The sequence below is a fragment of the Suncus etruscus genome, chromosome 15 (assembly GCF_024139225.1).
Source record: "Suncus etruscus isolate mSunEtr1 chromosome 15, mSunEtr1.pri.cur, whole genome shotgun sequence".
Classification (NCBI taxonomy): domain Eukaryota; kingdom Metazoa; phylum Chordata; class Mammalia; order Eulipotyphla; family Soricidae; genus Suncus; species Suncus etruscus.
In genome coordinates this window covers 21082220-21105825 of record NC_064862.1, presented here as the reverse complement: position 1 = coordinate 21105825, position 23606 = coordinate 21082220, and the positions used below count along the sequence as shown (strand labels likewise).

The 23606-nt window shown below is 49.7% G+C and overlaps 1 protein-coding gene across 2 annotated transcripts in view; it reads left to right on the top strand.

Moving 5' to 3' along the window:
• The first annotated feature begins 925 nt into the window (after window positions 1-925).
• HECTD4 (HECT domain E3 ubiquitin protein ligase 4) overlaps window positions 926-23606 on the top strand; it is a 168525-nt gene continuing 145844 nt past the window's right edge. For both annotated transcript variants that reach the window (XM_049789310.1, XM_049789309.1), the window contains exon 1: window positions 926-1284. In XM_049789310.1, coding sequence (XP_049645267.1) covers window positions 1120-1284 — 165 coding nt within the window. In that variant the 5' untranslated portion in view covers window positions 926-1119. The remainder of the gene's footprint in view (window positions 1285-23606) is intronic.

The window sequence follows — 23606 nt, the reverse complement described above, 5'->3', positions numbered from 1 at the left end:
AGGAGAAAGGAAGGAAGGGAGGGAGAGTGAAAGAGAAAGAGGAGGGCCGGAGAGATAGCACAGCGGCGTTTGCCTTGCAAGCAGCCGATCCAGGACCAAAGGTTGTTGGTTCGAATCCCGGTGTCCCATATGGTCCCCCGTGCCTGCCAGGAGCTATTTCTGAGCAGACAGCCAGGAGTAACCCCTGAGCATCGCCGGGTGTGGCCCAAAAAAAAAAAAAAAAAAGGCAAGAGAAAGAGGAAGAAAAGAAGGAAAGGAGAAAGGAAGGGAGTGAGGGAGAGAAAAGAGAAAGAAAGGAAGAGGAAGGAAGGAAGGGATAAAGGAAGGAAGGGAGGAAGAGTGAAAGAAAGAAGAGAAAGAAAGGAAGGAAAGAAGGAAAGGAGAAAGGGAGGGAGAGAGAAAAAAGAGAAAGAAAGGAAGAGGAAGGAAGGGAAAAAGGAAGGAAGGGAGAAAGAGTGAAAGAGAGGAAGGAAAGAAGGAAAGGAGAAAAGAAGGGAGGGAGGGAGAGAGAAAAGAAAGGAAGAGGAAGGAAGGGAAAAAGAAGGAAAATGTAAGAATGAAGATGGAAGGAAGGAAAAAGGAATAAAGAAAGGAAAAAGGAAGGAGGAAAGAAAAAGGGAGGAAAAAAGGAAGAAAAGGAAATAAAAAGGAAAAAAAGGAAGAAAGGGAGGAAGGAAGGAAAGAAAGAAGGGAGAAAAGGAGGAAGGAGGGAGGGAGGGGTGCGTGGGACGGGCAGCGCTGGGAGGGGGCGGCCAGAGCGGGGCGGGGCTCGCCCCTCGGGCGGTGGGCGGAGCCAGTGCCGGCGCCGCGAGTGGGCGGAACCTCGGGCGGTGGGCGTGGCCGCCGGCATTGTCCGCGCGCGGGGGCTGCCGGGAGCCCCGCCCCCAGCATGGCGCCTCCCTGGGGCTGACAGTTGGCTGCGGCGGGCGGCTGAGGCGGCGGGCGAGCGGCGGGCGGGCGGCTCCTCAGGGCGGCGGCGGCGGCGGCTGCTGTCGCTGTCGCTGTCGCTGTCGCTGTGCATGGCGGGCCTGGGCCGGTGAGGCGAGGCGAGGCGAGGCGAGGCGAGGCGAGGCCGCGACCCTCGGTCCCTGCGTCCGTCGTGCGCCCGTCCCTCCGGCCATGGGCTCCCCGGCGACGGCGGCGGCGGCGGCCGACTCGGCGCAGTGGCTGTCGGTGAAGGAGGAGACCATCTTCCTGCACGACGGGCTCATCCGCGTCACCGACCTGGCCGAGCTGCCCGGGGAGGTGCTCGGCGCCGCCGACGCCGCCGACACCGACCTGGAGGTAGGTGGGGGCCGGCGCTGGGCCCCTCGCTCCCGCCTGGCACGGGCGCGGCCTCCGGCACCCCCGCCCGGACGCCCCGGCTTGGGAGCCCCCTTTGCGCCCCCTCCTGCGCGCCCCCTGCACCCTCGTTGCATCCCCTCTCCCACCCCTTTTGCACCCCCTCTTGTGCCCCCTCTGGCACCCTCATTCGCACCCCCTCTTGCACCCTTTTCGCATTCCCTCTGGCACCCCCGTTTGCACCCCCTCTTGTACCCCCTCTTGCACCCTCCTTCACATCCCCATTTGCACCCCTTCCTGTACCCTCATTCGCACCCCCTCTTGCACCCCTTTCGCATTCCCTCTGGCACCCCCGTTTGCACCCCCTCTTGTATCCCCTCTTGCACCCCCATTCACATCCCCATTTGCACCCCCTCTTGCACCCCTGCTCCCATGCAGACGTTCCTCGCTCCCCACACCCGCCGCCCCCCACCCCGGGGAGGTGGTGGCAGCTGGCTCGGCCCAGGAGGCCCCCCCCCCCCCGCCGGCGGGCCACTTGTCACTGCGGAGGGAGCCTAGGAGAAGAGGCCGGTCGATCGATGGATGGATCGAAGGGGCCTTTGTCAGGGCTGGTTCGGTCGGCGCGGCCCGGCCCGGTGGGGTGGGGTGCGGGGAAGGTGGGGGCGCAGGTCGCGATCACCCCCCTTTCTCCCGTCCACCTCGGGCGCTGCCAGCCCAGGGGCCACGAGCTGCTCTAGGCCTGGAGGAGGCCTTTTATTTTTTTCTTAATCATTCATTTATTTATTTATCTAGCCATCAATCTGACTCTCTCTGCGGGGTGCCTGCGGGCGCCGAGCAGCAGGTTTCGGCCCGTGGCAGGTGCAGCTGCTGCTGCTGCTGCTGCTGCTGCTGCTCCCGCTCCCCAACCGCCACCTTTCTTGGGTGACATTTTTTTAAGAAAGGGGGTGGCCGGGGCTAGGCTGTCGCGATCCCCTTCTTTCTGGTCTCCAGCCGCCAGGCTGTCTTGTGGGGTGCGGGGTGCAGGGTGCGGGGCTGGCTGTCCACGGGGGAGGGGGAGCGCGAGGCACCTTTTGTGTCCTGCGACTTGATCCAGACGAGGGTCTGTCTAATCCGGTGTGTGTGTGTGTTTTCGGTGTGTCTGTGTCTGTGTGTGTGTGTGTGTTTTCGGTGTGTGTCTGTGTGTGTGTGTGTTTTCGGTGTGTCTGTGTCTGTGTCTGTGTGTTTTCGGTGTGTGTGTGTGTGTGTGTGTCTGTGTGTCCGGTGTGTGTGTGTCTGTGTGTTTTCCCAGGAGTCAGCCAACCCGCTGCGATGGGCTTGCTTGCAGCAGGGCCCCCAAACGAGACTCCGATGGAGGAGTATTTTGTCGTGTCTGGAGGGAGGCCCGGCTGCTGCATCCCCATTAGGGACCTCCTAATTGACTGACTGCACTGTCTGGCCCAGGGGGGGGGGGTTATCCCCGGGGTGCTCCAGAAGGAGGATCCGATAGAGGCAGCGAGAGAGCGGGCTGGGGATTCCGGGCGTGGGAACTTCCTGCAGGCCTACTTGCTCTGGCTGAGGGTCTGCAGGCCTGCAGATTCCAGGGGGATCAGGCCACGGTGGTGGTGGTGGTGGGTGGATCTTGTTGATCGAAGCAGCTCTTCTGTACGTGAGCCATGGCCAAAGGATGGATGGTCTTTGTTCGTTAGAGACTCATCCAAGTTCAGGGATCCAGAACATTGGCATCTATGGCATTGATTTACTCGTGGGATTACAAAGAATGGCAGGAGTTGAAAATACCTGAGCTGTTTATCGTGTTGGTTGCCTGCCCTTCTTTATTTTTTTTTTCCTTTGGCCACACCCGGAAATGCTCTGACCTTACTCCTGGCACTGTGCTCAAGGGATCACTCTTGACATGGTCACGGGGACCATATGGGATGCCAGGGATATAACTTGGGTCAGACCCCGTGCACTGTAGCCCGCTGTACTCTCTTTCTGGTTCTGGCCTTATGTTGGCTTTCTGTATGTATAAGGTGTTTACGGTATAAATGCAGTGTGTTTGTCAGCTGTTTCCTCTCTACAGTGTTTTTCTTTTTTTTTCTTTTTTTTTTTTTTGGTTTTTGGGCCACACCCAGCGGTGCTCAGGGGTAACTCCTGGCTGTCTGCTCAGAAATAGCTCTTGGCAGGCACGGGGGACCATATGGGACACCGGGATTTGAACCAACCACCTTTGGTCCTGGATCGGCTGCTTGCAAGGCAAACACCGCTGTGCTATCTCTCCGGGCCCTCTACAGTGTTTTTCAAAGAAAACCTGAGTTAGTAGATTTTTGCTGGTGGGCTTTCTTCTTTTTCTTTTTGGCCACACTCAGTGATGCTCAGAAATTAGCTCTGTTTGGGCTCAGGGGATCATATTTGGTACCAGGGGTCAAATCAGGATCAGCCTTATGCAAGGCAAGTACACAGCCTTTGATTGGGTAGCAGGTCTCTAACCCCAGTTTCCTGTATATATCGATTTAGCCTCTTACTTAGTCGATTTAAAATTAAAAAAATTAAATGATGTTCAGACTTCTTCATATTACATATGAAGTCCATATGTAATAAACATTTATAACTGCAGAGTACTGAAGAACATTTTTTTCTTTTTTCTTTTCCATTTGTTCTCTTTTTTTTTTTTTTTTTTTTTGGGTCACACCCGGCGGTGCTCCTTACTCCTGGCTGTCTGCTCAGAAATAGCTCCTGGCAGGCACGGGGGACCAAATGGGACACCAGGATTCGATCTAACCACCTTTGGTCCTGGATCGGCTGTTCTCTTAGCTTCAGAGTATAAGGAATAACTAAGAATATTTTGTGGCTATTAGATTCCTTTTTGTGATTCAAATGGAATCATTCCGAATTAAGTGTCTGTCATACAGCATCTTAGTAATTTCTGAAAGGACCCCAACAGCTAAGTATCGTTGCCTGTTGTAAGAATTGTAAATATTTACCCATTGTACTGATGAGACAGCTAGTCTCTGGTATGGATTTGCCCAACATCACATAATTAGAGAGCGAAGACCCAGCCAGGCCTGTTGGTCTCAAACACAATTGCTGAGACTCATAAGTGACTTCATGTATGAGGCTCATCTTTGTAATTATTTTAAATTTAGTGAATTTCTTAAAGATCAGATTACTGTAATGAACAGATTCCTTTATCATTATTTCCCCTCTAGTGGCTTCTTTTTTGTTTGTTTTGGTGTCACATCTGTCTGTGTTCAGATCTAATTCTGGTGGAGGTGCCAGGGATCTAACCCCAGCCTCCTGCATGTAAAGCATGCACTCAATCCTCTAGCTATCTCTCTGGCCCCTTAATTTGTGTGTGTAAGTTTATGTGTGTGTGTGTGTACGTGCATGCATTTGTTTTTGGGCCATACCTGGAGGTACTCAGGGCTTACTCATGGTTCTGTGCTCAGGGTTAACTCCTGGGAGGACATAGGATGCCAGTGATCAAACCTAGGTTGGCCATGTGCAAGTCAAATACCTACCATACTGCCACACTGTACAATCTCTCTGGTCTTCCCTTACTTTAAATACCTGAGGAAAGTAAGTTGATCAGCTTTCAAAAATTTACCTTTTTTGTTTTGTTTTGTTTTTGGGTCACACCCGGAGGCGGCGTTCAGAGGTTGTTACTCCTGGCTCTGCGCTCAGAAACTGCTCCTGCAGGCACGGAGCATGGGGGTTCGGGGGAGCATATGGGATGCGGGATTCGAACCTCTGTCCTGGATTGGCTGTGTGTAAGACAAATGCCTACCATTGTGCTGTCTCTCCGACCCCTAAAATTTACTTTTAAAATGCTATCATCCCGTGAACATTGGCCATTTTGCACAGGACATTATCATATAGCTAGAATCCTTGATATAATAAGTTTAACTTATGGGAGATAGGCAAACAGAGCTATGGTGGGCAGTCTTAATTCTTTTTTTTTTTTTTTTTTTGGTTTTTGGGCCACACCCGGTGACGCTCAGGGGTTACTCCTGGCTATGCGCTCAGAAGTCGCTCCTGGCTTGGGGGACCATATGGGACACCGGGGGATCGAACCGCGGTCCGTCTCCTAGGCTAGCGCAGGTAAGGCAGGCACCTTACCTCCAGCGCCACCGCCTGGCCCCAACAGTCTTTTTTTTTTTTTTTTTTTTTTTTTTTTTTTTCTAAGATATATAGATTTATTGACTAATAATATTTTACAATATATATCTATAAAAATCATTATACATACATATATGTGTGATCAATAGTGCTTTTATTCCTGGTCTCTATTAATTGAAATATCTCTTATCTTATTTTAAACAATGCAACTTCAAATATCAAGTTTATATAGTTATGGATAAAAAGAATAATGAGCTAAATAAATATATGCAAATTAATAAAAACCAAGAATTATAACATGCAACATATTAGTCTAGAGAATTTTTTTTTTTTTTTTTTTTTTTCCAGTTTTATAATTTTTTATTATGAATTATGAGAACAAAAGATGCAAAGAAAGAGGATAAGGTAAAGTTACAGTGGAAGGACAATCACCCATAACATAATTATCAGAAGAAGTCCCCTTGCTGATATCTTAACTTTGAACTTTCACCAAAGAAAGTTAAGATAAGTAAAACAGAATCCATGTGCAATTACTTTGTCCCTCAAGTCCCCAGATTGTAGCACATTATAATATTTCTTAACAGCACACAAGGCAATCTAAAGCCATCAAACTTACGTAACTCCTTAAACATTAGAGGCATAGTATATTTTACATTTCCATGTACATGCATATTAGCTTAAGTTAACCTCAAATTTTAAGTGGGTGTGTTTTAAGGATTAGAGTCAAAGGAGCACAGTAAAAACGGTGTTAGAGTGGCAATTGTTGTTTGCATAGGCCCACCAAAATATGAGAGGCATGGAAAGGAATAGCCTTGGCCTAAATACAAAGAGATCCTACCCCTGAAGTTTCCTGGCATAAGACCAGCTCTAGGCCTCAGGAAAGTTATCGTTCGTTCCAAGACATTGTCCGTAGCGCCAACACACTTATCACACAGTCTCTGTTGTCGGTCTCATGTTTCTGTATTAAAGATTCTGGAATCTGCATGTCCTACATTGAAGTCATGATGTGGAGTGCCTTCTCGTTTCACCTCACCATGAAAGGGGAATGCAGGAAGCCCTGTCCTGTAAGCAGGTTGTTGTTGTTAAGTCTTCTCAGTGTTAAGGGAAGTCTCTTTTGAGCAGGACGATGTCTGAGCAGTGGTAGGGTCTTCCGTGGTAGAGGATTGCTTCCAGGTGATGTTATAGACAAACCTCACCATAAAGGGGCAATACAGCAAGCCCTGTCCAGTAAGCAGGCCATTGTTCTTGTTGTCTTCTCAGTGTTAAGGGATGTCTCTTTTGAGTAGATCGATGTCAGAGCAGCTGTAGGGTCGTCCCTGGTACAGGAATGCCTCCGGGTGATGTTATATACAACCCTGGATGTTTTGTAAATGTCTTCTGTAGATCAAGGGGTAAATGGAGAATGCCCATTCTTCTGAGGCCTGTGCCAGGTCTTTATGTCAATGTTCAGGGTGTAAGGTCTCATTGCACTACAAGATTTGTGTGTTCCCATTTCTATTAGATAAGAACTTATTAGTATGTATAGTATTTTCCCATGTTAGTGTGCCTACGCAAACAAGTAATAAAGCCACGTGGTGCTATCAGATATATGGGGGCATAAGAACATTTCCAACAAGACCCATGACTTGGTTCAAAACATAAGTATTAAACTGAGGGATTCTTTCACACCAAATTCCATATTGAGCAGTTCACAAAGAGAAGATAAAAAACATGGGGGGGGGATCATCACTGTATAAGAAAGTATTTAGCAAAAGTTATAGCCGTCAAAGAAAACACCCATAAAATGTTGAAAAGATATGCGTCATTTTTATGCCTTTTAAAATAGTTGGGTGGGTGTTAACTCTAGGGCAACACTTTGGTATGTGAATTAGGAGTCAATACTACTTAAGTCAGAAAAGGTAAAAAAGGAGTAATGATGATAGGAGATAAAGAAGTTAAAGAGAACTATGAACTTATGAAGGGGTATGTAAAAGGGCAGAGTACAAAATGGACATTCTGCATACATAAAAACATAATTCAATGATAGTGAGTACTATTAATGTTTCTTGTGAGAGTACGATTAATGTTTCTTGTGCGCGCGGGGGCGATAACCCCCGGGCGATTTTGAGAATGTAGACTGGACAGAGATTACCAGTGCCAGCCAAACCTCCTCCTGCTAGACTCCCGGCTCCCAGGAAGGAGAGATCCTTCAAGAAGCTGGGAGACCAGAGGTTCAGAGCCCCACCCAGACCCTCCCTAAGGAGCCACATGGATAGTGGGGGAAGGCCTAGGGTACCTTCAAGCTCCACCAAGGGACCCAACTCACCGGCTTGCCCAGGCGTGTGGCCCGGGAAAGCCCTGGAGATCTGGAGCAAGGCGGCAGAGGGGTGCTGGGGTTACCCAAGTCCCGCACCCCCCCCAGGCCTGGCCAAGCAGGCCTCCGGCATGGCGTGGGCTTGCCAAGCCTCCTACTGCTAGACTCCCGGCTCCCAGGAAGGAGAGATCCTTCAAGAAGCTGGGAGACCAGAGGTTCAGAGCCCCACCCAGACCCTCCCTAAGGAGCCACATGGATAGTGGGGGAAGGCCTAGGGTACCTTCAAGCTCCACCAAGGGACCCAACTCACCGGCTTGCCCAGGCGTGTGGCCCGGGAAAGCCCTGGAGATCTGGAGCAAGGCGGCAGAGGGGTGCTGGGGTTACCCAAGTCCCGCACCCCCCCTAGGCCTGGCCAAGCAGGCCTCCGGCATTGCGTGGGCCTGCCAAGCCTCCTCCTGCTAGACTCCCGGCTCCCAGGAAGGAGAGATCCTTCAAGAAGCTGGGAGACCAGAGGTTCAGAGCCCCACCCAGACCCTCCCTAAGGAGCCACATGGATAGTGGGGGAAGGCCTAGGGTACCTTCAAGCTCCACCAAGGGACCCAACTCACCGGCTTGCCCAGGCGTGTGGCCCGGGAAAGCCCTGGAGATCTGGAGCAAGGTGGCAGAGGGGTGCTGGGGTTACCCAAGTCCCGCACCCCCCCTAGGCCTGGCCAAGCAGGCCTCCGGCATGGCGTGGGCTTGCCAAGCCTCCTCCTGCTAGACTCCCGGCTCCCAGGAAGGAGAGATCCTTCAAGAAGCTGGGAGACCAGAGGTTCAGAGCCCCACCCAGACCCTCCCTAAAGAGCCGCATGGATAGTGGGGGAAGGCCTAGGGTACCTTCAAGCTCCACCAAGGGACCCAACTCACCGGCTTGCCCAGGCGTGTGGCCCGGGAAAGCCCTGGAGATCTGGAGCAAGGCGGCAGAGGGGTGCTGGGGTTACCCAAGTCCCGCACCCCCCCTAGGCCTGGCCAAGCAGGCCTCCGGCATGGCGTGGGCTTGCCAAGCCTCCTCCTGCTAGACTCCCGGCTCCCAGGAAGGAGAGATCCTTCAAGAAGCTGGGAGACCAGAGGTTCAGAGCCCCACCCAGACCCTCCCTAAGGAGCCGCATGGATAGTGGGGGAAGGCCTAGGGTACCTTCAAGCTCCACCAAGGGACCCAACTCACCGGCTTGCCTAGGCGTGTGGCCCGGGAAAGCCCTGGAGATCTGGAGCAAGGCGGCAGAGAAGTGCTGGGGTTACCCAAGTCCAGCACCCCCCTTAGGCCTGGCCAAGCAGGCCTCCGGCATGGCGTGGGCTTGCCAAGCCTCCTCCTGCTAGACTCCCGGCTCCCAGGAAGGAGAGATCCTTCAAGAAGCTGGGAGACCAGAGGTTCAGAGCCCCACCCAGACCCTCCCTAAGGAGCCGCATGGATAGTGGGGGAAGGCCTAGGGTACCTTCAAGCTCCACCAAGGGACCCAACTCACCGGCTTGCCCAGGCGTGTGGCCCGGGAAAGCCCTGGAGATCTGGAGCAAGGCGGCAGAGGGTTGCTGGGGTTACCCAAGTCCCGCACCCCCCCTAGGCCTGGCCAAGCAGGCCTCCGGCATGGCGTGGGCTTGCCAAGCCTCCTCCTGCTAGACTCCCGGCTCCCAGGAAGGAGAGATCCTTCAAGAAGCTGGGAGACCAGAGGTTCAGAGCCCCACCCAGACCCTCTCTAAGGAGCCGCATGGATAGTGGGGGAAGGCCTAGGGTACCTTCAAGCTCCACCAAGGGACCCAACTCACCGGCTTGCCCAGGCGTGTGGCCCGGGAAAGCCCTGGAGATCTGGAGCAAGGCGGCAGAGGGGTGCTGGGGTTACCCAAGTCCCGCACCCCCCACTAGGCCTGGCCAAGCAGGCCTCCGGCATGGCGTGGGCTTGCCAAGCCTCCTCCTGCTAGACTCCCGGCTCCCAGGAAGGAGAGATCCTTCAAGAAGCTGGGAGACCAGAGGTTCAGAGCCCCACCCAGACCCTCCCTAAGGAGCTGCATGGATAGTGGGGGAAGGCCTAGGGTACCTTCAAGCTCCACCAAGGGACCCAACTCACCGGCTTGCCCAGGCGTGTGGCCCGGGAAAGCCCTGGAGATCTGGAGCAAGGCGGCAGAGGGGTGCTGGGGTTACCCAAGTCCCGCACCCCTCCTAGGCCTGGCCAAGCAGGCCTCCGGCATGGCGTGGGCTTGCCAAGCCTCCTCCTGCTAGACTCCCGGCTCCCAGGAAGGAGAGATCCTTCAAGAAGCTGGGAGACCAGAGGTTCAGAGCCCCACCCAGACCCTCCCTAAGGAGCCGCATGGATAGTGGGGGAAGGCCTAGGGTACCTTCAAGCTCCACCAAGGGACCCAACTCACCGGCTTGCCTAAGCGTGTGGCCCGGGAAAGCCCTGGAGATCTGGAGCAAGGCGGCAGAGAAGTGCTGGGGTTACCCAAGTCCAGCACCCCCCTTAGGCCTGGCCAAGCAGGCCTCCGGCATGGCGTGGGCTTGCCAAGCCTCCTCCTGCTAGACTCCCGGCTCCCAGGAAGGAGAGATCCTTCAAGAAGCTGGGAGACCAGAGGTTCAGAGCCCCACCCAGACCCTCCCTAAGGAGCCGCATGGATAGTGGGGGAAGGCCTAGGGTACCTTCAAGCTCCACCAAGGGACCCAACTCACCGGCTTGCCCAGGCGTGTGGCCCGGGAAAGCCCTGGAGATCTGGAGCAAGGCGGCAGAGGGTTGCTGGGGTTACCCAAGTCCCGCACCCCCCCTAGGCCTGGCCAAGCAGGCCTCCGGCATGGCGTGGGCTTGCCAAGCCTCCTCCTGCTAGACTCCCGGCTCCCAGGAAGGAGAGATCCTTCAAGAAGCTGGGAGACCAGAGGTTCAGAGCCCCACCCAGACCCTCTCTAAGGAGCCGCATGGATAGTGGGGGAAGGCCTAGGGTACCTTCAAGCTCCACCAAGGGACCCAACTCACCGGCTTGCCCAGGCGTGTGGCCCGGGAAAGCCCTGGAGATCTGGAGCAAGGCGGCAGAGGGGTGCTGGGGTTACCCAAGTCCCGCACCCCCCCTAGGCCTGGCCAAGCAGGCCTCCGGCATGGCGTGGGCTTGCCAAGCCTCCTCCTGCTAGACTCCCCCCCAACAGTCTTAATTCTTAAGATTGTTTTAATTGGGGCCGGAGAGATAGCATGGAGGTAAGGCATTTGCCTTGCATGCAGAAGGACGGTGGTTCGAATCCCGGTATCCCATATGGTCCCCCCCGAGCCTGCCAGGAGCGATTTTTGAGCATAGAGCTAGGAGTAACCCCTGAGCGCTGTTGGGTGTGACCCCAAAAAGAAACAAAACAAAACAAAAAGATTGTATTAATTCACAAACAGGGATGAGTTTAGTTAGAGAAATAACTACGTTTTGGACTATCCTAATAAAGAGAATGTACGAGGGAAATAGAAAGCCTGTCTAGAGTACAGGTGGGGGTTGGGTGGGGAGGAGGGAGATTTGGGATATTGGTGATGGGAATGTTGCACTGGTGATGGGTAGTGTTCTTTACATGACTGAAACCCAAACACAAACATGTATGTAATAAAGTTGTTTAAATTAAAAAAAAAAAAGATTGTATTAATTGCAACAGAAACTAAAAATTTATTTATTTTCTTCTATTTTGGGGCCACACCCTGCAATGCTCAGGGGTTACTCCTGGCTCTACTCCTGTATTCAGGAGTCATTCCTGAGGGTGCTTGGGGGATCATATGGGATGCTGGGGGTTGAACCCAGATTAGCTGTGTGCAAGGCATATACCCTACCTTTTGTGCTATGGTTCTGGCCCCAGAAATTCAGAATTTTAGAACAAGAAGGGGTCTTCCAGGCTGAAGACAATACAGCAGTTAGGGTGCATTCCTAGCTGGATTTGGTCCCTGGTCCCTCTGACCAACTGAGTATCACAGGGTATAGCTCTGGAGGCCTGGTGGTTTTTGTCATGGGAGTACCTGACCAGCACCCCATCCTGGGTCCTATCCTGGGCTCCAACATTTCACTGTTGGACCAGTTGGCTGCATGTAACTGGGTAGGGCCCCTTTGACCTTCCCCACAATGATGGGTAATAATTATCCTTCAAGATAATCATTATCCTTTTATTTTATTTTATTTTATTTATTTTCATGTTAGGGATCGAAGCCAAGGGCCTTTCATGTACAAGGTTCTACCACTGAGCTACATCACCTGACCTTGTTACTTTCAATTTTTTATTTCTTAAAATTATAGTAAGTATATCATTAGTAAAACCCACAACATATATGTATATATATATATATATATATATATATATATATATATATATATATATATATATATATATATTGTTTATTTTTGCACAAGGCAGATGCCTTACCATTTGCGCCACCGCTCTGGCCTATCAAGTGAAAAAATTTTTTTTTTTTTTTTGGTTTTTGGGCCACACCCTGTGACACTCAGGGGTTATTCCTGGCTATGATCTCAGAAGTCACTCCTGGCTTGGGGGACCATATGGGACGCCAGGGGATCGAACCGCGGTCTGTCCTAGGTTAGCGCTGGCAAGGCAGACACCTTACCTCTAGCACCACTGTGCCGGCCCCTCAAGTGAAATATTTTAATTAATTTATTAGTATTCTTTATAATGCCTTGTATTGAAACCAAACCTCCTTCATACAAGGCAAATGCTCTTCTGCAAAGTTAGTCCCTGGCCCAACGCACTGTTGAGATAGGTAAATTTTGCTTTGCTGGAGGCTGCACAGGACAGGATCGAGGCTGGTCTCTGAGGGAGCAGAGTCAGTGGTGGGAGATGGGTTGAGCCGTCTCGTGGAGTGTTGCTCATGGCTCTGGGTAGCGGGGTAGTGGATGCACATGTACTCAGGTCTGCAGTGGCACTTGCCAAATGGAGAGGAGCGAAGGGCAGCTGGTTTGAGGTGCTTACGCCAGTGCTGTCGGTGCTGTTAACCCAGGAAGGTGGTAAAGTGGGCATGGCTGCTTAAGATTTTGCAGGTGCCAGGGCCAGAAGTTCTCTTTAACCTGACTCACTTGCCTTAAAGGAGCTTTTACATTATTTCAAATTTATTTTTGATTTTAAGGCCACATGTGGCAATGCTCAGGGGTTCCTCCCAGCTATGTACTATGGGGACATTCTGGATGGTGTCCAGGGGTCATTCTGGATGGTGCCCAGGGCATCATGTCATACCAGGGACTGAACCTGGACCCTCTGTGTGCAGAATATGCACTCACTCAGCCCATTGAGCTTTCTCTCTCTGGCATGCTCTGAAGGATTTATAGGTTGGGCAATATTTTACCATGAGCCAAGTTTGCTGAAAAGTCACAGGTTGGGATGAAGAGTCAAGTCTACTCCTCATTCTTTTTTTTTTTGGAGGGGGGAGGGGATTATACATACATGGCAGTGCTCAGGGGCTACACCTGGCTCTGTGCTCTGGATTCACTCCTGGTGATACTTTATAGACTATGCAGTTCTAGGGATCAAACCTGAGTCTTCCACATGCAAAAGCCTGCGCTCAGCTTTGGTCCCTCTCTCCAAACTTTGGTCTTCAGTCTAGTGTAATGGAATCTTCTTGTCATTTGCTACGAGCTTGCACAAATAGGCTCAAGGAACTCTCAGGGTTGGTAAGTTTTTCCTGTAAAATTAGAATGAAATACCTGGGGATTGTGAGAAGCAATATAACCTCAAGGTTTGTTTGTTTGCAGCCACACCTGGCGTTGCTCAGGATTTACTCCTTGCTCTGCACTCAGGAACCACTCCTGGTGGTGTGCAGGGGACCTTATAGGACAGCAATGGCGAACCTATGGCACGAGTGCCAGCAGAGGTGGCATGCAAAGGCCTTGCAGCTAGCACGTGGGAAGGTCCACAATTAAGATATGCGGCGTGTGCCGCATAGTTTTTAGATACTACAATCTTGTTATTAAGGTTTAATTGACGTGCTGGCACTTTGAGGAAATTCTTTGGTTTTGTGCGGCAGTTTGGGCACGCAGGCTCAAAAAGGTTAGCTAGCCATCACTGTTATAGGTTGCCGGGGATCGACCCCAGGTTGACCACATGCAAGGCAAACATCCTTCCAGCCCTACTATTGCACCAGCCCCTCACAGCAAGGTTAAAGTCAGGTTTAGAATCTAACAGGGAGGGGCCGGGCGGTGGCGCTAAAGGTAAGGTGCCTGCCTTACCTGCGCTACCCTAGGACGGACCACGGTTCGATCCCCCGGCGTCCCATATGGTCCCCCAAGCCAGGAGCGACTTCTGAGCGCATAGCCAGGAGTAACCCCTGAGCGTCACCGGGTGTGGCCCAAAAACCAAAAAAAAAAAAAAAAAAAAAAAGAATCTAACAGGGATCAAAATTCCAACTCTCATTCCGCCTCTTCCTATTTCTGTGATCATGGACAAGTTCTGTGCTTGTAGTAGAAGTAATCATTGGTTTCTTCATTGCAACTTTTTTTTTTTTGGTTTTGGGTTACACCTGGCAGCGTTCAGGGGTTACTCCTGGCTCCGTGCTCAGAAATCACTCCTGGCAGGCTCGGGGGACCATATGGGATGCTGGGATTCGAACCAATGACCTTCTGCATGCAAGGCAAATGCCTTACTTCCATACTATCTCTCCGGCCCCTCATTGCAACTTCTTGGTCATCATTGTCACCATGTGTACCAGCACAGTGACAATTGCATCAACATACTTGCATGCCTGTCTCTGTGCTAAACACTTCACAGTTACTGAGTCCTCACAGAGACCTTATGAGGTTGGTATTGTCTTTGTCTTATTTTGCAGATTAGGAAACTGTGACACAAAACTGAAGGGACTTGATGAAGGTCATAGAGTTAACTGGTGGCAAGGCTGAGAACTGTCTGATTTTGACGCAGGGCCCAGGCTTCCAGGGTGGGGACAGGGCAGGGGTGGGTCACCTTAGTACAACACTTGTAGGGGGCTTGCCTCCTGAGCCAACCCAGGTTCAGTCTCTACATCACATGGTCTCGAGGCCTTACTAAGAGTCATTCCTGAGCACAGAACCAGGAATGGTCCCTTGGTCCAAATCCACCCCTCCTCCCAAATAAAATTCTTACAAGACTATGTAAATATCTGTAAGAGGATGATTGTAATAAGGTTAATGTAAAGACTGAATCAGGATGGGTGTGCTTATGCTTCTCAGCTTACAGACTTTCCTTAGAAGCTGCTGTATTACTGGAACATTCTATTATGCAGTATCCATTTAACTGCCCAATGTACATAAAAGCTAAACCATCCCATGAACAGAATTCTTTCTATAGTGGGTGGGGAGTGGAGATAGGGTTTGTGCTTGTATTCCCTCTGAAAATTCCTACTTGGTTAGCAATATGGCTGGCAGGCTGAGATAATAGTCTTCATTTCAATTTATCTCCAGTTATATGCCTACAATCTTACTAAATAAATCAGTTTTGATTATTATCTCTCTTCTTGGCTTCCACATTGACTGGTACAAGGTACCACCTGTTGCCAAGGGCTAGTGGGGAATCACATTGCATATATTCTTTGCTAAGTCAGAAGGTACCACCGAGAACATTTTGAAAGTCAATTCCTGAAAGTGTCTGTGCTTTCTTTTCCTTCTCCATCTTGGCTCTTGTTTTACAAAGGTAGTTGTCAGGGCCAGAGGGATAGCATGGAGGTAGGGCCTTTCTTTTTTTTTTTTTTTTTGGTTTTTGGGCCACACCCGTTTGACGCTCAGGGGTTACTCCTGGCTATGTGCTCAGAAATCGCCCCTGGCTTGGGGGGACCATATGGGACGCCGGGGGATCGAACCACGGTCCTTCCTTGGCTAGCGCTTGCAAGGCAGGCACCTTACCTCCAGCGCCACCTACCCGGCCCCGAGGTAGGGCCTTTCATGCAGAAGGACGGTGGTTCAAATCCCGGCGTCCCATATGGTCTCCTGTGCCTGCCAGGGGCGATTTCTGAGCATAGAGCCAGAAGTAACCCCTGAGTACTGCCGGGTGTGACCCAAGAACCAAAAAAAAAAAAACAAACCCCAAAGGTGGTTGTCAGGTAAACATGAAGCTTAGTCTGCATGGCAAGATGGTTGATCACTAGGCTGAAATATGAAGAACAGCAGGTGGTCAGTGAGGACTGCATACATTGAAGATCTAGTACTTTGATCCTGTATGTATTGGGGAGAGCCCCCCTCGGTAGCACTCAGGCTCTGGGGCCACTCCTGGTGATACTCCACTCTGATGATTTCACTCCAAGGTCTGTGATGTGCTGCTGGCCCCATGGGGGACACTCATTAGAGGTCTTGTAGTATGGGATTGAACTGGGGGCCTCCTGCATTCAATTCATGCATGCCAACCCTTTGAGTTATCTGTTTTGCCCCTTAATTTGCATTTTTATTTTATTTTATACTTTTGGGGTACAAAAATAAACAGATAAATAAATCCCTGAGTGTAAAAGCCTTGAGTCCTAAACATGCATTCCAAGTCTCTGTGTTACCTCTTCAGCTTCTCTTTCGCTTTTTTTCCCTTTATTTTTGGGTCACACCTGGCATTGCTCAGGGGTTACTCCTGGCTCTTTGCTCAGAAATCACTCCTGGTAGGCTCAGGGGACCATATGGGTTGCTGGGATTTGAATCACCATCCTTCTTCATGCAAGGCAAATGCCCTACCTCCATGCTATCTTTCTGGCCCCTTTTTTCTTTTTTTTTCTTTTTTCTTTTGGTTTTTGGGTCACACCCGGCAGTGCTCAGGGGTTACTCCTGGCTCTATGCTCAGAAATTGCTCCTAGGGGCCGGGCGGTGGCGCTAAAGGTAAGGTGCCTGCCTTGCCTGCGCAAGCCTTGGACGGACCACGGTTCGATCCCCCAGTGTCCCATATGGTCCCCCAAGCCAGGAGCAACTTCTGAGCACATAGCCAGGAGTAACCCCTGAGCGTTACCGGGTGTGGCCCAAAAACCAAAAAAAAAAAAAAAAAAAAAAAAAAATAGAAATCGCTCCTGGCAGGTTCGGGGGACCATATGGGGTACCGGGATTTGAACCACCGTCCTGCATCTAAGGCAAATGCCTCACCACTGTGCTATCTCTCTGGCCCCTTGCTTTTTTTTTTTTTTTTTTGTGGTTTTTGGGTCACACCCGGCAGTGCTCAGGGGTTATTCCTGGCTCTGTGCTCCGAAATTGCTCCTGGCAGGCACGGGGGACCATATGGGACGCCGGGATTCGAACCGATGACCTTCTGCATGAAAGGCAAACGCCTTACCTCCATGCTATCTCTCCGGCCCCCCCCCTTTTTTTTTTTTTTGAATGTTGTTGTTATTGTTCTTACTGCTGTTGGGTTTTTGTTTGTTTGTTTGTTTTTCCATACCCAGCGATGCTCAGGGGTTTCTCCTAGCAGTGCTCTGAGGATCGTGTGGGATGTTGAGGATCAAACCCATATTGGCCATGTGCACCAAGGCGAGTGTCCTACCTGCATACTATCTGTCCAACCCTAACTTTGCTTATTTTGGGGGCTTGGCCACACTTAGTGGTATGCGGGGATTACTCCTGACTCTGCACTCATGATCACTCTTGGTGGACCAAGGGCCCATGGAAGTTGTCAAGAATTGAACCCAGGTTGGGTGTGTGGCAATCAAGCATCTTAACCACTGTGCTATCTCTCTGTCCCAGCCTGCCTCCCTCCCTTTTGACCGTTGTGATTACATTTATAGGCCACCCTTATGACCCAGGATAACTCCCCATATCATGACCTTTGATATAACCACATTTGCAGAGTCTCTCTTGACGTTTGAGATGACACGCACAGATTTGGTGAACTAGAGCATGGTCATTTTCAGGAGGCGCTATTCAACCTACCACTCTGGGTGTTCTGGTTGTTGAAAGAGTGGTCTTTCAGGGCCTGAGAGATAGCATATCTGTAGGGCGTTTGCTGACCCAGGACTGATGGTTATTCTAATCCTGGCATCCTATATGGTCCCCAGCCAGGAGATTTTTTTTTTTTTTTTTTTTTTTTGGTTTTTGGGTCACACTCGGCAGCACTCAGGGGTTAATCTTAGAAATCACTCCTGTCATGCTGGGGGACCATATGGGACGCCGGGATTTGAACCACCATTCTTCTGCATGCAAGGCAAACACCCAACCTCCATGCTATCTCTCCGGCCCCCAGGAGAGATTTATGAGCGCAGAGCCAGGAGTATCCCCTGAACGCCACTGGGAATGACCCAAAAAACAAAAACAAACAAAAAGGGGCCAGAGAGATAGCACAGCAGTGGGGCATTTGCCTTAGATGCAGAAGGATGGTGGTTCAAATCCCAGCATCTCATATGGTCCCCTGAGCCTGCCAGGAGTGATTTCTGAGTGTAGAGCCAGAAGTAACCCCTGAACACTGCCAGGTGTGACCCCCCCCCAAAAAACAAAACAAAACAAAAAAAGAGTGGTCTGTCAGTGCATATCCTTACATGCCTGATAGCACACATCTGAAATATTTTTCTAGAGTAGTTCTGGGAATTTGAATGACCAGGTCATAAGTGGTCATTTATTTTTTCCCTGATAGTGGCCACATCTCATGGTGGCCGGGGACCATAGATGGTGTTATGGATCTAACCAGAATTAGCTGAATGCAGGCAAACACCTTACCTCTGACTTCTTTCTGGCCTCCATAGGTGCCATTTTCAATTTCAATAGATACTGCCAAACCGCTCTTCAAAGTAATCACATCCATTTGTACGCTCAACAGATGTGTCTGATGGAACCTTTTCCCTACAGCCTTATAGAGAGCATCTTGGAGGTGGGGGTTTCCACACTCATTAGAGCTCAGGGTTTACACCCTGCCTGGATGCTCTGGTTTTGATACCAGTGGTGCTTAGGGGGACTCTGTGTTGCTATGCATTGAATTTGGGCTTCTCACGATAGAACATGCACTCTGGCCCTTTGGCCCGTCTCACTGGCCCCTTCAATGGACTTGCTTCAGTTTTTCATTTGCTTAGTCCAACGACTTTCACCACTCCCTGGGATTTGCTGAGTCGAAATTGGTGACTGAGGGGCCAGAGAGATAGCATGGAGGTAGGGCGTTTGCCTTACATCCAGAAGGACAGTGGTTGAATCCCTGCATATGATCCCCTGAACCTGCCAGGGGCAGAGCACAGAGCCAGGAGAAACCCCTGAGCGCTGCCGGGTGTGACCCCCCCAAAAAAACCCAAAAAACAATTAAAAAGAAAAAGAAAGAAATTGGTGACTGAGCGCTTGGGCCGCTGAGGAAGCGGAAGCTCTGTCAGTGCTGCCTGGCTGCTACTATCAAGTCTCTTCAGAGGCCTTCTCTTGTGGCATGATCTCTCTGCCTCCCAGTCTGCACTCACTTTGGTCAGTAATCCCGTTAGTCCAGACCATTTCCATATATAGTCAGGAGAGAGCAACAACTACTTATTCCTATGACCTGGGGCCACTGCCAGCAGCTAGCAGAGCCCAAGCTGCCCTCCAGTGAAAAGAGTGTGTTGGCTCCAACACGTGTGCAACTGGTAGGCAGAGCCTTTGCATCATACTGTCTTCAGATTTTCTCTCTACTAAGAAGGAAGTTCCCTTTTTTGGGGTGAGGGGCATAGTCAACGGTACTCAGGGGTTGTTCCTTGTGGGCTTGGGGGGACCATATGGGATGCTGGGAATCGAACCCAGGTCGACTTCATGCAAGGCAAACAAATGCCTTATCCTTTGTGCCCCTATAATGTCCACATTGGGGTGGGAGGCACATACCTGGGCGCTCAGAGGTTACTCTTGGCTGTTCGCTAAGAAATCACTCCTGACAGGCTTGAGGGGCTATATAGGATGCTGGGGATCTAACCGAGGTCTGTCCTAGATGAACTGCATGCAAGGCAAATGCCCTACTGCTGTGCTATCGCTCCAGCCCCAAGAAGTCCACATTTTTTTTTAACCTCTGAGGGAGAGTAACTGATACTTAGTTGATAGTATTATTATAGAAAATCACTGTAAAACTATTCAACTTTTTTGGGGTTGTCATACACATTGATGCTTGGGGGTGTTTCCAGCAATGCCCAGGGCATCAGGTATAGTGCCAAAGATCAAATCTGAGCCTCCTGCTGACAAAGCTTGTATTCAACCTATTGAATTTACACCCCTAATGCCAGGGCACAAACCCAGGAACTCACACACATACAAGGCAAGTGCTCTACCCCAAAGCTACTTCTCAGGTCCCTACTTTGTAAGACTTTTATTATTATTATTATTATTATTATTATTATTATTTTGTTTTTTTTAGGCCACACCAAGTGGTGCTCTGTTTACTCCTGGCTTTGCACTTAGGGGTCTCTCCTGATGGAATTGAACCTCCTTACCTGCTGTACTATATCTTCTGGTCCCTGGCACCATATTATTAAAATTTCTACCACCTGGGACCAGGTAGATGGTTCAGAGTGCTGGAGTATCTGCTGTGTATGCAGGAACTCCAGGTCCAGTCATGGATCACCTGATCCCCTCATGGTGAAGCCCAAAAAGAGAAAAAAAAAGTGTTTCTTCAAACTCGTTCTAGAATTTATTTATTTGGGACTTGGGGCCACATCTGGAGGTGCTTAGGGGTTAGCTGAGGTTGGCTACATGCAAGGCAAGTAGTTTAGCTCATGTGCTATCTCTTCAGACCCTATTAGAATTTAAGGAGACTGAGCATTGTGTGTGTGTGTGTGGGGGGGGGCAATAGTGTGTGTGTGTGTGTGTGTGTGTGTGTGTGTGTGCGTGTGGCAATTTTAGATCAACAGTAAGGAAATATGTAGTTTTCCAGTTATTTTTTGAAAATTGTAGGTTTGGTAATGCAAAAAAACTACAGAGCTGTCATTCAGTTGGAATTTTAGATCAACAAAGTATTAAGCATTGACTCTGTAGTTGGAGTAGATCTTTTCAGTGCTTTTTGCTTTGTGTTCTGTCGTTTGTGTTATTGATTTCAAATAAACTGTAGCTATTTAAGGAAATCTGAACCTTCTAACTATTTTTGTTATGTTTGCTTGTCAACATTTTCATAAAAACAGTGAATAGAGTTATCTTTTGTTGGTTTCTGTTTTGGGCCTCTACCCTGCGGTGCTCAGGAGTACTCCTGGTTCTGCGCTCAGTAATTACTCCTGGTAGTGCTGGGAGACCATCTGGGATGGCGGTAATTGAATCCGGGTCAGCCTTCAGGTCAACTGTGTGCAAGGCAAGCAAGCACCTTACCCACTTTGCTATCTCTCCAGTGCCTTCATTATCTTTCATTTTTTTCTTTCGTTTTTGCTTTTTGGGCCACACCTGGTGACGCTTAGGGGTTACTCCTGGCTATGTGCTCAGAAATCGCTCCATATGAGACCATATGGGATGCCAGAGGATTGAACTATGGTCCATGCTAGGCTAGCGCTTGCAAGGCAGACTCCTTACCTCTAGCGCCACCTCTCCGGTCTTTCACTATTTTTTGTTGTTGTTGTTGTTGCTTTGTTTTCGGGCTAGACGACCGATTTGATTCCCTGCATCCCATATGGTCCCTTGAGCCTGCCAGGAGCAATTTCTGATTGCAGAGCCAGGAGAAATCCCTGAGTGCCACTGGGTGTGACCCCACCCCCCAACATGGAAAAAAAAAAAAGAATCACACATGGAACATGGAGGTACTCAGGAAATCCTTTGGGTTGCCGGTAATTGAACCCGGGTTATCTCCGCTGTACTGTTGCTCCTGCCCATGTCTTTTACTATTATCTCTTTCTTCTTTTCTTTTCCTTTAGCATGTCATTGGTGTCTTAGAATGGATGTCATTAGGCATTTTTTTTTTTTTTTTTTTTTTTTTTGGTTTTTGGGCCACACCCGGTAACGCTCAGGGGTTACTCCTGGCTATGTGCTCAGAAGTTGCTCCTGGCTTGGGGGACCATATGGGACACCGGTGGATCGAACCGCGGTCCATCCAAGGCTAGCGCAGGCAAGGCAGGCACCTTACCTTTAGCGCCACCGCCCGGCCCATCATTAGGCATTTTTTATTTACTAGTCACATCACATCTTTAGCATCACATCAGAACCATAGAATTGGTGGTGCTGAAAAGAAGCTTGAGGTCATTTATATAGATCTTTTTTGGAAAGACAGCGAGCCCTTTTAGACTTTTGTGGACTTCCCTGAGAACCTGGAGGTTTAATTGTCACTTGGAAAACTAAATAGATTGCATATAGAACAATGCTGCTGAAAATGTGGCTCACATACTATGATCCTCTGTTATCTGTAATGAAAAGAAAAAGAGCAAGCAAGCGTTTAGCTACTGTGCTGCAGGGCTCTGTCCCCTCATTTGACATCTGTGGACCATAATGATAAAACCTGGGATATGCATCTGTGTCTTTGCCATTTTATTTCCACAGTGATTGGTTTATTTTATAAAATTTTATTTTATTATGGTTATTAATAAAGAAAACAACTCTTTCTTTTTTTTTTGAAAACAACTCTTTCCCCAAGCCCCCTAACTGTCCTTCACTATACTTTAAGAAACACTGATATAGAATATATCAAATATAGTGTCTGGCAAATAGAAGGGCCTGAAGAATGGCCTCGAACATTTTCTTTTTTTTTTTGGTTTTTGGGCCACACCCGGTAACGCTCAGGGGTTATTCCTGGCTATGTGCTCAGAAGTTGCTCCTGGCTTGGGGGACCATATGGGACACCGGGGGATCGAACCGCGGTCCATCCAAGGCTAGCGCAGGCAAGGCAGGCACCTTACCTTTAGTGCCACCGCCCGGGCCCCCTCGAACATTTTCTTAGAAGTTTGTATTTATGGGGGGTGGAGAGATAGCATGGAGGTAAGACATTTGCCTTTTGTTTGGATTTTGGGTCACACCAGGCTGCTCTCAGGGGTTACTCCTGACTCAATGCTCAGAAATCATTCCCAGCAGGCTTGGGGAACCACATGGGATGCCAGGATTCGAACCACTGTCCTTCTGCATGCAAGGCAAACGCCCTACCTCCATGCTATCTCTCTGTCCCACTTTCTGTACTCTTTTTTTTTTTTTTTTTTCTTGGTTTTTGGGCTACACCCGGCGGTGCTCAGGGGTTACTCCTGGCTGTCTGCTCAGAAATAGCTCCTGGTAGGCTCGGGGGACCATATGGGACACCGGGATTCGAACCAACCACCTTAGGTCCTGGATCAGCTGCTTGCAAGGCAAACGCCGCTGTGCTATCTCTCCGCCCCCCCCCCCCCCTTCTGTACTCTTACTGTATGCAAAGTTTTCCCGTTGGGAAGGGGCTCCCTGGAGTCAGATCTAGACTTGACTGTCTGGAATAGCACAGCAGGCAAGATGTGTGGCGTCAAGGATTTAAACTTAAAACCATAAACTCGCAAAACAGGTACCCTAAGCCACTGTGTTATTTCCTTGAAATTCTAAATGAAATTTTTTGTTGGTTTGTTTGTTTTTGGACCATACTTGGGGCTTATTTCTGGCTCTGTACTTAGTCAGGAATTACTCCTGGTGGTGCTGGGGGGTATGGGATGTTGGGGATGGAACCCAGGTCAGCCTTGTGCAAGGCAAATGCCTTGCTGCCCTATCTGCTGCACTATTATCCTAGCCTCAGTTTTTTTCCTCTTTAAATAGAACCCTTTGAAAACAGTTCTGCATAGTGGGCACTGACTACATATTTCTACTAGTTCTTGGAGATACTTTATAACATTTAATGTGCTGTTGGGCTCAGCAAAGATGATGGAATTTAAATTTTTTTTTTTTCAGTTTGACACATTTTAACTTTATCAGTGCTATGAGGTGCAAAAACATTCCAAGGGCCCCACCTGGGTTAGGACATGTTTAGATCCCCACTTAGGGGATCCCAACCAATTTACATGCAAACCAAAGCGGTGAAAGCAACGTCTGGGGGTTCCATCCACCCCCCAATCCACGACGAAAACCTCACGCAGAATGGAATTTAAAATTTTAAGTAGCTAACCATATTCATTTGAAT